This window comes from Vombatus ursinus, unplaced genomic scaffold (genome assembly GCF_900497805.2).
Source record: "Vombatus ursinus unplaced genomic scaffold, bare-nosed wombat genome assembly UNPS02014818.1, whole genome shotgun sequence".
Classification (NCBI taxonomy): Eukaryota; Metazoa; Chordata; class Mammalia; order Diprotodontia; family Vombatidae; genus Vombatus; species Vombatus ursinus.
In genome coordinates this window covers 26,523,822-26,537,709 of record NW_020954596.1, presented here as the reverse complement: position 1 = coordinate 26,537,709, position 13,888 = coordinate 26,523,822, and the positions used below count along the sequence as shown (strand labels likewise).

The following is a 13,888-nucleotide window of genomic DNA, read 5'->3' as shown; positions in this document are numbered from 1 at the left end:
TGTGTGCATGTGTGTGTGTATATAAGGTAGAACTAGACGTTAAGCATGTGATTTCACTGGTATCGGGAACTCTTAGGTGAGCTATGGAATTCATGGTCTTAGAGAGCTTCCCAGGACACTCAGAGGTTAAGTAATTTGCCCAGGGTCATACAGCCAGTATGTGCCAGAGACAGGATTCTAACCCAGGGCCTTGGTGGTTTCAAGGCTGGTTCTGTGAGATTCATTGTACAATGCTACCCCTCATAAAACAAATATAAAGAGAATAAATACAGAACAGTTCAGTACAAGCTAGTTTGGGAGGGACGGCATGAGCAGGGGGGCTTGGGGAAAGGATCAGGAAAAGCTTCCCCTAGAAGGTGGTCAGGAAGATTGAACTTTTTGTCTTGGAGGAAGGTGGGCTTCTGTTAGGTAGAGGTAAGGAGGAAGTGTGTTTCGGGGGCAGGTTCTCTCTCTCTCTCCTCAAGTTATCTTGTATTTCCTTTTCTGTTTTCGAGTTGTAACCTGCAGTAGAATGTAAATTTATTGAAGGCAGGGATTCTTCCATTTTTGTCTTTGCGTATCCCCAACACTAAGCACAGTGACATAGTTGGTGCTCACCTAAATGCTTATTAAATTGGAGTGAATTGAATTTATCCAAATTGTCCAGAGTCAGTGCCCATTCAAGGCAACAAACCCTCCTCCAGCTGGGTGTTTCAGAAATCATCGCAGCAATCTAGAACCATGAGTCTTAGCTTTGTGTTGGCCATGGAGAATCGGGCACCTTGTCTGATGGCCCCCACAGGCCGGATGGAAAAGGTTGACGCATTGGAGCATGAGACACTTGAGCTCATAACATCCATGCACTCAGTGCTGTGGGCTCTCCAGACACCACACAGGTCATCTGTTCTGCGTGGTGTCGTCACAATCCCACGGGACATCAGCCACACTGCCCACACTCCTAGCACCTCCTATTTTTATGCTCCCAGCAGGTTTTACTTTGACACAAGACTGGCTTCAGCATTCAGCCTGTCACCTGATTCTCCCACTTGGCCCTGGGTCCCTTCCCTTCTTAGAAGGCAACAAGGTGCAGTGGAAAGAGCATTGAATTGGAATATTGACTTGGAGTCACAGGACCTGAGTTTGAGTTCTCTGGCACTTACTGCCAGTGTCACCTTGAGGAAGTTAGTTCACCACTCTGAGCCTCAGTTTTTGAGTCTGTAAAATGGGAGAGTTGTATTAAATGACTTTTAGGGTCGGTCCCTTTCATTCTCGATCCAGGATCGCGTATCCCTGTGCCATCGTCTATGCATCTGTCCCTCGTGGTGCTGCAACAGAGCAGGCTTCCTGTCACCTTTTTCATCCTCTTTAGCTCATGTCTGTTGGGCCATGTTTTTATACCTTCTGGCCTGAATTATTTCAATCCTATTTAGGAGGTTCAGAAACAGTTAGAGGAAATGAAGAAGAAATCTGAGAATGAAATGAAACGACTGGAAGAAGAGAAAGCAGCCCTGAATATGAAGCTCCAGGATTCTTTGCTTGAGGTAAGTGTTCCTCCGAAAAAACCTCTATTAACTGGAATGTGCTGCAGAAGGAATTGCAGAGGGTGCAGAAAGGTGGGAGTACTTTGGTTATGGGATTTGTCAGTTAGCTGAGAAGCCAGGGACTGCCCTGAACACAAAAGTTAAGTAGTCCCTTTCTCTTTTACCTTTCCTCCATATGAAACATTAGGCACATCTTTTCCATCATCCAGGGCGTAGCGCAACACAGAGGCTTAATACATGTCGTTGAATGTAATTGTTTAATCGTGTGGGAGGAATTACATTTGTTAGTCAGGCTTTGTGTACATATCTGAAATATCTAAAAGAGACAGGAAAGAGCACAAAAGGGAGCACAGACAGGACACAGGTGGTTTCCCTGGCACTCCTCTCCATTCCTGGACTATCATTGCTCCATCGTCTCTCCCGAAGGTCACACGGCAACTCTTGATGTCAAGTTGCCAAATGTCCCAATTTACCCTTCCTCTCCAGCCAGTCTAGTCTGGAAAAGATGATGGGAAAGTTGTGTTTAAGCATCTTGTCATCAATCACGAGTCTTCATTCTAGTGGAATGGGGAGGGAAGAGGACCAGAAGCAGGGAAACCTGGGTTCTCCTCATGGTGCTCTCACACTGTCTGTGTTCTTGCCTCAGGCACCATAGTCTCCCTTCTATTGCTCCTGCTGGACTACCAGGGTAGGTAGGAGATATCATTAGTAGATCAAAGGCTCTACGGACTAGATCAGCAAGTCATAATCTTTGGGGTCTCAGTTTCCTTATCTGTAACACATGATCTCTGGGAGGACTTAGGTGAACCAATGTGAAAGGATCTAAGCAGAACGAGGGAAAACAATATACACAATGCCCACAAAAATGTAGGTGGAAAGAACCACAAAAATAATTGAATGCTCTGTAATCATTTTGAATTATTTTTTTTATTATGAACTAGAAAATCAATCAAAGTGAACATTCCCATGTATAGAGAAGGCCAGAAAATGGAGGTTCCATACAAAATTTTGCATCTATTACATATAGCTTATTTTTAAAAAAATCTATATTAAATTTAATATGGTAGTGGAGAGGAATGAAGGAAGGAAGTATTGATTAAGCACTTACTATGTGCAGAGCATTTTGCTAAGTGTTGGGAATGCAAAAAGAAAGGCAAGACAGTCCTTCAAGAAGCTACATGCTTATGGCAGAAACCACACAAGTGGAAGATGAGAACTGCACCTCAAATGGAGAGGTCATTAGGGTACAGTGGTGAAGAGGAGAGTAATGCCTCTCCTTTAATGCCATTTCCATTGACAAAACTGAATTGTTTTACGACTGTAAAACAGAAGGAGTTGCCTTCTGTAGCTGTAGAAGGTGAAGGACACTGGACCAAACCAATGTCTGGTCCCAGGCCACAATCAGGTAATTGTTTTTTGCTTTAAACAACTAACATCACCTTGTGGAATTGGTTTGTTTCTCCTGAAAGCAGAGAGCCCAGAAATAACTTTTAATTCATTATTCCATTAGTTGGGTTCACTTCACTAGAAGTTTGACTGTATGAGAAGCCCTAGCCATTAAAACAAGATTTCTTAACCTGGGTTCTAGGAGCTTTTTTTTTTGATAACTGTATTTTGACATAATTGCTTTCCTTTTTTATTTTGTGTATTTTATTTTATGCATTCAGAACCATTATTTTGAGAAGGGGTCCTTGATGCAAAAAAAGGTTAAAAACTCTGCATTAAAAGGAATTTTATTTAGTTTATTTGATATTTTCCCATTTTTTGGAAGCAATGTTTTCCCTCATTTATCCAATGTAGCAAATGCATTTAGAGGTCGAGTGACCTGCTGGGAGTCATAGAAGAATGAATCAAAACTATGCTAAATTTCTATTGCTATTTTTACATTAAATCCATAATTTAAAATGAGGCCTTTTGCTTAAGGTAAAAGGTAAAGACATGGCCTGAGGTAGGGTCTATAGACATATGAGGCATCTCTTAGGCATATGGGGCTCTTTAAATATAAACCTGCAGTTCTTTTTGTAAAAACAAAAGTCACAAAGAATGAGTCTGTCTCTGGGCATTGATGCCTCCAGTACCCTCAGACCTAGAGCTCTAATTTCCCTGCCCTAAAGTACAGAGCTCCTACTGGGCCTTGTCTCCTTCTATTGACCCCGTTTGGGAATTCCTCTCCTCAGCTAACTTAAAAAAAGTTTTATTGATGTGTTTTATTTTTACATTACAAATATTTGCAGATTGCCTCCACGCTATGAGAAGTCTCTTGTAACAAAGTAAAATAATTAAGCAAAATTAGCCATATAGGAACCTCATTTGAAGATGTATGCAACATTGGATATCTGTAGCACCTCTCTATTTTTTACATTATCCTAAAAATTAACAGAAATCCATTCTCTCTCTCCTACCCCACCTCACTGGAAAAAAAAGAGAAAAGAAAAACAAATTCCTTGTAACAAATATGCATGGTTAAGCAAAACAAATTCCTTCGTGGTCTACAAGCAAAAGACACACACCTATGTCTCATTCTGCACCTTAAATCCATCACCTCTTCCTCAAGAGATGAATCATATGGTTCATCATCATAGGTCTGCTGTAATCATGGATGGTCATTGTTCTTACAGCTTTTATCATTATTATGTCTTTATAGTGTTGTTGGCACTATAGGATTGACATGTTTCTGGTTCTGCACATTTCATTCTTCATCAGTTTATATAAGTCTTGCAAATTTTCCATTTTTATAATATTGATGCTATTAGTATACATCTTTTTGGTTCTGCTCACTTCACTCTCAATCAGTTCATACAAGTTCTTCCATGTCTCTGAAATTTTCTCATTTCTTAAACACCATAGTAATTCTATTACATTCATATACCACAACTTATTCAACCATTCTTCAATTTGTGGTTATCCCTTTAGTATATAAAAATTTCCCTATTTTTTTCTTAATCTTTTGAAGGGTATGAAGTATAGGTATAGCAGGGGGATAACTGGGTCAAAGGGCAAATACTGTTCAGTAATTTTCTACATAATTCAAATTGCTTTCCACCATGGTTGTGCTCATTCATAGTTCTGCCTACAGTGTATCTATGTACCTGTTTTCCCATAATTTCTCAAACATTTATCATTTTTCCTTTTTTGTTTTCTTTGCCAGATGGCAAAGAATGTGAGATAGAATTAGTTGTGATTTGGAGCATTTTTATATGGCTATAGATGGCCTGGATTTCATTCCTTCAAGACTGCCTGTTCAAGTCTTTAGACCATTTATCAATTGGGAATAGCTCTTAATCTCATAAATTTGAATCATTTCCTTATATGTCTTAGAAATGAAATTTTTATTGGAGACAATTGCTACAAATATTTTTCCCCAGTTAATTATTTTCCCTTTAATTTTAGGTTTATTGTATATTTTTGCAAAACTTAAAATTTTATGTATCCAAAATTATCTATGTTATTTGGTCATGCACTTTTCTTGTATTCATAGATATGTAATAGGTGATTTCCTCCCATGTTTCTCTAATTTGCTTATGATATGACCCTTTGTAGCTAGGTCATGTATCCATTTGGAGTCCATCTTGACATAAGATGTGAGGTGTTGTTCTGAGTCTAATTTCTTCCATACTGCTGTCCAGTTTTTACAGCAATTCTTATCTAATAGTGAGTCCTTACTCCGGTAGCTAGGCTCTTTGTATTTACCTAGTTCTAAAGTACTAGAAGCATTTGCTTCTGTATGTCTAATACTTAATCTGTCTGACTGATTGGTCTATTTTGTTATTGTTAATCATTTTAGTCATGTCTGACTCTTTGTGACCCCATTTGGGGTTTTCTTGGCTAAGATACTGGAGTGGTTTGGCATTTCTTTGTCCAGCTCATTTTACAGATGAGGAAACTGAGGCAAACAAGGGTAAGTTACTTACTCAGGGCCACATAGCTAGTAAGTGTCTGAGGCCAAATTTGAAATCAGGAAGATGAGTCTTCCTGATTCTAGGGCCGGCACTTTATCCATTGTACCACTTAGATGCCTTGATCTATTTTTTAACCACTACCAAATTGTTTTGAAAATAACTACTTTGTAGTATAATTTGAGATATGGCATTCTTAGGCCCCCTTTGCCTCCCACTTTTTTCCATTATTTCACTTAAGATGTTTGACCTTTTTCGCCTCCATATGAACTTAATTATAATTTTTTTCTACTTCTACAAAGTAATCCTTTGATAGTTTGATAGGTAAGTTAATTTAGGCATTATTGTCATTTTTATCATCCTATCCACATGCAATTAATATTTTTTGGATTTTTATGTCTATATTTGTGTAAATAGTGATTTATAGTTTTATTATATAGTTCTTGTGTGTATCTTGGCAGGTAGACTCTCAAGTATTTTATATATTTTGTAATTGTTTTAAGTGAAATTTCTTTTTCTATCTCTTCTTCCTGGGTTTTATTGGTAGTAGAAATACTGATAATTTCTGTGGATTTCTTGTATATCCTGCAAGTTTGCTGGAGTTACTGTTTCAGTTCATTTTTAGTTGACTCTTTGGGGTTCTTTAAGTTCACCATCTTATCCTCAGAATGTTAAAGCTGCATGTGTAACATGCTCCTTCTTCCTCCTGTTCAATGCCTCCCCTCCTCAGGGCCAAGCTCTCCATGCCTTCTACAGTGAGATAGTTATTCTGATAAACTCATCATGCTAATGTGCGTAACGGGATGAGGTTCTTCCGGGATCTCCCCCAATTCCCAGGTCACATCTGTGCATTTTAACGATAATGTAGAGCAGGAGAGCAGATGCTTGGGGGCACATGATAGATGTCTTTAAGCATTAAAAGCTGCCACATGGAGGAGAGTGTAGACCAGGGGTGGGGAAACCTGGGGCCTCAAGGCCACACATGGCCCTCTAGGTCCTCAAGTGCATCCCTTTGACTGAATCCAAACTGTCAAAGGGCCACACTTAAGGACCTAGAGGGTCACACATGGCCTCAAGGCCACAGGTTTTCCACCCTTGGTTTAGACTTTTTCTATCTGGCCTCAGAGGGTAGAACCAGGAACAATGGGTACAAGTAGTAAAAAGGATGACTTGGGTTTAATGTTAGGAGAAACTTCCTGATAATTAAAGCTGTCAGAAGTGGAATGAAGATCTCCTTGGAGAGGTCTTCAAGCGTATACCAGTTGTTGGGTATATTGTAGTGGGGATTCTCTTCATGTAGACGTTGGACTAGTTGGCTGCTCATGTCCCTTCCCTCTCTCAAATTCTGTGATTTTGTGATAATAAGAGCCTTCTAAAGTCCAAAAATTATTCTTTGGTCTTCTGTAGCACTGTATTAACATATAAAGTTAATAAAATAATGAAAATGTATAAAGCAGTACCAATGAGGCTAGTATAAAATCTCTCTGGTATTAATTTTAGGCAACAGATATTAAAAAGTTATAACCTAAGATTATTACTGGAAATGCTTTTCTCCCTTGAAAGGCCATTGACTTCTGAGCCAAGATGACCCTCTCTTATGAGACACAGGGATGCTTAACTGTTACTCTGGCTGCCAGAGCTCTAAGAGCAGAATTTATACCTGTCATGTCCCTTTGGGATGCTCTTGCTGGGACTACAGGCGATGGGAAATGAGTGAGAGAAGATAATGAGGGAGGAGGGCTTTCAGATTCTACCTTCTCCTTGGAGGTAGGATCTGGTGTGGGAATAAAGGGAATTCCAGGAGAACCCAACCTAAGAGATAGAAAAGTGGCTTTGAGCTTTGGGCTAGACCGACTTGCGTGGAGAACTTGAAAGAAAGGAAAGTCAGAAGCTAAGAAAAATAAGGCTTGATTCTCACTGTATTGTCATGCAGAACCAAGGTTACCTGTTAGAACTCAGTAAACCTGTACATTTTCTCATTGTTTTTTTTTCTATATATGTGTTTCTACATAAGCCCCTTTAAAAAAAGCCACAAAAATTTTATATTTTTTCCAGGACCAGTAGGTGCTAAGGAAAAAACCTGCCTTCATCCCCTACAGGGTAATGAATATTGGAAAACTTAGAGCAAAGAAGGGAAGAAATAGCAGCTAGAGAGAGCTGATGGAGGTTCCCATCAGTCAATACCAAAACTTACTAGTAGAAAAAGAATGGAGTAACAGGGTCCACTACCAGGCTCATGGAAGAAGCACTGTGAATCTGCCATACTGATATTTCTCTGCGCTTGATGAATAACTACTCAGATACTCCAAAACACCTGTGATCTTGTCAACGTGGGTGTTCCCCCAAAAATACAGCTCGCAACTCATCCATACTAAGTGACTCCTCTGTATGTCCTCCCACCTGTCTGCCAAAGGGGGCCCACTCAACCTGATGGGGCCTTCCTCGATTATTCTTGGCCTCACTAATAATACCAGGGAGCACAAGGACTGTCCAACAGTTCTTCTTCAACCTTCCTTGTGACCACCCCATCTTCTTTTTTTTTCTGCTCACACATCTCTTTGATGACACTGTTTCCTCCTGTTCTTTGTCATTCTTTGTTGGTGATGGTTTCAGCCTGCTTACACCCACCACGCTCCTCTCCATTGCTCTCTGGGTGGTACTCATTTTTAATTCTGTGGAGAATGTAATGTTCTATGACTTGGAGTCACACATGTGGAGAATGAATATACTAGCTTATTAGGGACTATATGTTGCTTAACATAATAAAATCAATAACTGTAAAGCTGACTAACCTATGGTAGATAATTCGATCCACTTAAGAAATGTTGGCGCAGGGGGCAGCTCAGTGGTGCAGTGGATAGAGCATCGGCCCCAGAGTCAGGAGAACCTGAGTTCAAATCCGGCCTCAGACACATAACACTCACTAGCTGTGTGACCTTGGGCAAGTCACTTAACCCCAATGGCCTTGCCAAAAAATGTTTATTAAGAGCCCGATATGTGGGAGTACAGCAGAAAGAATGCTAAACTTGGAGTCACAGAACCTGAGTTTCGATTCTGGGTCTTCCACTGTGTGACCCTTAGCCAGATGTAATTTTTCTTGGCCTCAGTTTCCTCATCTGGCATTAGATTAGGTGAAAGCTAGGGCCCTTTCCAGCTCTCGATCTCAGATCTGAGGATTCTATGATCATGAGTCATATTAATGACAATCCAAGGGAGATAGTTAGTAATGAAGTAAAGTTTTCATTTTTCAATATTTCTGCCTCTGCTTCCTTAGGTTTGAAAGCTGGAGGATTTTATCCAACACAGTAAAAGATAGTGCCAGAAGAGCTCAGGAGAGAGGCAGCAGGAATTAGATTGCAAACACTACAGAATTTCAGAGATCCAGGTAACCTCTAGCATTGTGTGCTTTAATTAAGGATATTTCTTTTCTCTGTTTCAGCACTTAGTGTCTCCAAGGATACATGCTGAGGTTAACGGCCTTCTCTTTCTCCCCACAGCACTTCCATAGTGCTTACATAGAAACTTTCTGTTACAGAATCCATTTGCAAAACCATGAAGAAGATAGGGTACTTGGTAACTCCTGGCATGCTTCAGAAGAGAGTGAGTCCTTTTTCTGTATGTTTCTCCCCTCACTTTCCTCCTCCTGAAGAGCAGGAACCATCTCGGGTTTTTACTTCATGTCCCCAGGACTTGGCAAAAATTCCTGGCATCCAGGAGGTACTTAATAAATGCTTATTGAATTTAATTGTACCAGAATTATCTCCTTCTGAGAGAGTCAAAGATCTGGTAGATCAGAGGAAAGCACAAAGGTCCCCCCCATCATGTTTCAATTCTATTTCACATATTAGATTTTTGGAGGGATAGAGTAGACCTTTGATTTCATCACTTTGGGGGAACTCTTGATATGAATACTCTCTCCAACATGTAGATCTGCGATTCTTGGGTGTGACTTAGAGAGCTGCCCATCATGTGATTTGCACAGTCAACACATGGTGTGTATCATAGGCAGGACTTGAACCCCAGCCTTCCATATTTCAAGTTCAGCACTTTATCTACTATATCACATTGCCTGTTGAAAAATATGCATGGCCTTACTCTTTTCAAAATGCCAGCCAACCAGACAACTGTTGCCCAGAGAAAAATACTGTGCTATCAGCCAACTCCACATTCTAGGCAGAGGATGGCCCAGCCCTCCTCCTCAATATTGAATCTGCACTGGACCACCCAAAAGACCCAGATCTCATGGATACCCTTACTGTAGACATGGGGTGGGGGGAGGCTTAGGCTTAACCTTTACCTTGTACGGACTAATTTAAAGACCGGAAGACATGGCATTGTCTCTGTCTTCAGAGGCAGCTGATGGCACAGTGAAAAGAGCACAGGGCCTAAAGTCAGGAAAACCCAAGTTCCAATCCCGCCTCAGACACTTATGAGCTGTGTGACTCTGGCCAAGGCATTTCATCTCTGTCTGCCTCAGTTTCCTCAACTATAAAATATTAGTACCTGCCTCATAGGGCTGTTGTGAGGATCAAATTAGATAATATTTGTAAAGCACTTAGCACAGTGCCTGGCACATAGAAGGCACTATATAAATGATTATTTCCTTTCTTTCCCCCTCCTTAGGGAAACCCCTTTACCTCTTCCTCTGTCCAGTAATGGGGACTTTAGACTGAAAGGGGACCAAGGAGAAAAGCAAAAAATTAAAAGTGTTTTAGAACTGGAAGAGACTGGAGAGGTTGCCTAGTCTTACTATTTAATTTAATTTAATTAATTAATTTATTTATTTTTTGTCGAGGCAGTGCGGTGAAGTGACTTGCCTAAAGTCACACAGCTGGTGAGTATCACGTGTCTGAGACCAGATTTGAACTCAGGTCCTCCTGACTCCAAGGCCGGTGCTCTATCCACTGCGCCACCTAGCTGCCCCTAGCCATTTAATTTTAACTGAGGCAAAATGATTTGTCTTATGTCATAAAGTGGCAGATTCAAACCAGGTCTTCAAATCAGATAACACATCTAAATAAGTGCTCTTTTCTAAGTCGGATCACCCCTGCTTGGGGGATCCTCCCTGAGGTGGGAGATGATGGAGCTAGAAAGGAAGGACCAGGTCACTTCTCAGGGCCCTAGCCCGGTCTGACCTGGTGGTTCTATAACTTGATGATCCCATGCTAATCCAATAACAATAATAATTGTAGATCCTTACATTGGTCTAATGCCTTACTCTTTTTTCAAAGTACTTTCACACATTATATTTCATTTGACTCACGCTACAACCTTGTCAGAGTGGAGACGTCTTGACAGGGAGTGAATCACATTGATGAGAGTCCCTTCTGCAAGTCTCTCAGAAGTAGAATGAAGCAGGAAAGCCCTGTCAATCCATCTGATATAAGGAAACATATAGCATCAGCTTATAGGCAGGTAATGATAATCATCATTACCATCATCATTTACATAACACTTTTCCTCAATTAACAACTTTTACTTAGGTCTTTTAAAAGATCACAATTACCTTCTAATATATCACCCCATTGAATCCTTGTAACAACAATAAAAAAATTAAGCAAATATCAAGGTATGTAGCGTTCCACTCTGCTGTTATCTTTTAAGGTTTACTTTGCTCATGACAACACTAGGACAGATGATGCAGCAATTATTGTCCTGACTTCATACTTGAGGAAGCCGAGACTCGAGGAAGTGGAACAATTCGCCTGTGACCACGCAGACAGCGTGTGTCAGCACCAGGATTCAAATCTGGGTTTTGTAACTCTTGTGTCCTGTGTTCTTTCTTCTTTTGTTTTAGGAAACCCGAAACAGGGACAAGGCAAGCGACTTGTCCAGACTCACTCCCATAGCAAGTTAGTGCTGGAGATGGAACTAGAAGTCAGGTCTTTTTTAGCCTCATGCTTTCCCCACCACTCCATTTTTCCACAGGAAAAAAAAAATGTGCCTTGAGGTCAACCGAAAATTTACCAAACATCTGTTAGGAAGTTGCCAGGGGCAGAGCCTGAGCTAGGTCTGGGAGAGACGTAGAAAGATAGGAAAGGATTCTTGATCTCGTGGGTGTTTGGAGACTGGGCTAAGCCTTACTCTTCTGTGGGTCTTGGGTTTTGCTTCTCCTAGAAGAGCTCAGCAACAGCAGGAAAGCTCCTGCTTGTGGCTGACAATCCTCCTCCTCCTCCTCCTCCATCAAGTTATGTGAACAAGGTCTTTGGCTAGCTCCACCCTCACCGAACAACATGGGATCCAAGTCCAGTGAAATGTTCATTTTATCCTCTTGCGTCAAGTTTCTATATTTTATGCTAAATTCAGCTTAGTCCAGTTATTGCTGTGAACTTTGACTCTTGCCAACAATTTTTCTCTTTGGAAACACGAAAAGAGAATGCCTTGGTGGGGTGGGAGGGGGTGCTTTTTGTATCCAGCCTGGTAGAGGAACAGTTGGGGAGCTAGCAGCTAAGGGCACACAAGGGGAAGGACAGGAGCATTCCTTCGCTGCCTCTGCCACTACCTTCCTTTTCAAGGAGAAAGGAGAGACAACTCTCCGGTTACGAACATCCTCAAAATCATTTTCTTATGAAAATTATTGCTGCCTCTTTAACCCACAATCATTTTCCAATATACCTGCCCATTGAATTCTCCCTTGTAATAAAGACATATTTAAGCAAAACTCACCCATCAAAGCAACCTCCTCTGATAGTGTATAGCACATTCTGTACCTGTTGTCCCTCAGTTCTCTACTGAGAAGAGGGAAGCATCCTTCATCATCACAAAAAAGCAGTGTAGCACAGTGGAAAGAGCTCAGGATTTGCAGAAAACCTGGGTTCTAGTCCTTGCTCTGTCTCTTACTGCCTGTGTGACCTTGGGGAAATAATTTTCTCCTCTCTGGACTTCAGTGACCTCATCTGTAAAATGAGATAATATTTGTAAAGTGCTTTGCAAACCTTAAGTGCTATGTAAATGATAGTGATGGTGGTGATGATGACGATGATGATAGAGGAGGAGCTAAGATTCAAATCCAGTTCCCCTGACTCCAAATCCAGTTTTTTACTTTGTGTTTTAGAAAGGTAGTATTTGTAGTCAAACTTTTCTCCTAAATAGAACAATAAATAACAAATATAAAGCTCACTGAGGTCCAGGGGTAAGGGCATTGCATCTCTAAACCTATGATCCCTTATTGTCTGTTCTCCAGAAACATGATTGGTCAGTACAATTAATCTAAATTCCAAACATTCCCACTCTGATGCCTCTTGGGCCAGCTAGTCCATACATACCCTTTTGAGGTTCCTTGTAATAGCCCTGTGACGTCTAAGTTTAAATGTGATGACCCTATCTTATAAACAAGGAAACTGAAACTTAGATAAGTTATGTGCCTTACCCATGTTCGTAAAGCTAATGACTGGAGGGGGTGGAGATTGGAACCCAGGTCACCTGACTCCAGGAGGTCTAGCACTCTTCACTGTCCCTTGCTGCCTCTCCAATCTTTGTGGTATGACATAATACCACTGGCCTGTGCTGGCTCTGCATCTCCAGCTGCTGTGGGTAGATGTGGGGAGTAAAACAGGGCTGTCCCCACTGCTGCAGAGAAGAAGGAGGAGTCCACAGCCTTTGATGGTAACATGAGATTTGGTTTATTTGACAAAGTCCTCACCCTCCAAATGAATAAACCTTTTATTTAAGAAAAAAACATTTAAGCTATTAGAACATAAAATAGCACTAGGACTTTGGGGTCACCCAGTCAGCGTATGCCTCTGCCCCTTGAATCTATCACCTCCCCATCTGGAAATGGACAATATGCTTCATCATTGGTCCTCTAGAATTGTGGCTGTTCATTGCATTGATCATTTCTAAAATGACTTTGGAATTGTTTCTCTTTACAACATTGTTGTTACTGTACTAATTGTTTCCTGGGCTCTGTTCACTTCAGTCTGTATCACTTTACACATGTCTTCCCAGATATCTCAGAAATTGTCAGGGTGTCTATTTATAGTCTAAGGGTCCTTCTGATAGTTAAACTCAACATTCCAAGGAGTCTGTGTCCCCATCAGTTGTATGTTCCCTATTGCCATGCAGATGCTAGCCTTTCCTCCTGCCCCTCCTCCTCAATTCATGTTGGCATTGATAAAAATCTCTTTACTGCATTTCCTGACATCTGATGACATCCTAGTCCTTTTGTTTGCCACCCACAGTGCTGGGGGTGGTCTTCCTCTCTGTCATTCTCCTGACATTGGAATGATACCAGTGGAACGCAGGCATATGCATCAATTATCCTTCCATCTGGAAACATGACCTACACCATCTTTTTTTTTTCCACTCAGATGTTTTCTTTGAGGACTCTTCTCAAGCACAATTTTTTCTTTGTAATGTGTTGCATCCTACCGACAATCACCATGTATGTGCCTCTCTGTTGCCGTTTGGAGATCAGTTAAATTCATCACTAGATAATTACAATGATGGTGATAATAACAGATATTATGTAGT

At 40.9% G+C, this 13,888-nt stretch overlaps 1 protein-coding gene across 1 annotated transcript in view; it reads left to right on the top strand.

The window, feature by feature from the left end:
- FAM184B (family with sequence similarity 184 member B) overlaps positions 1 to 13,888 on the top strand; it is a 119,983-nt gene that overhangs the window by 66,138 nt on the left and 39,957 nt on the right. Inside the window, exon 6 of the mRNA XM_027836517.1 lies at positions 1,410 to 1,520. Coding sequence (XP_027692318.1) covers positions 1,410 to 1,520 — 111 coding nt within the window. The remainder of the gene's footprint in view (positions 1 to 1,409; positions 1,521 to 13,888) is intronic.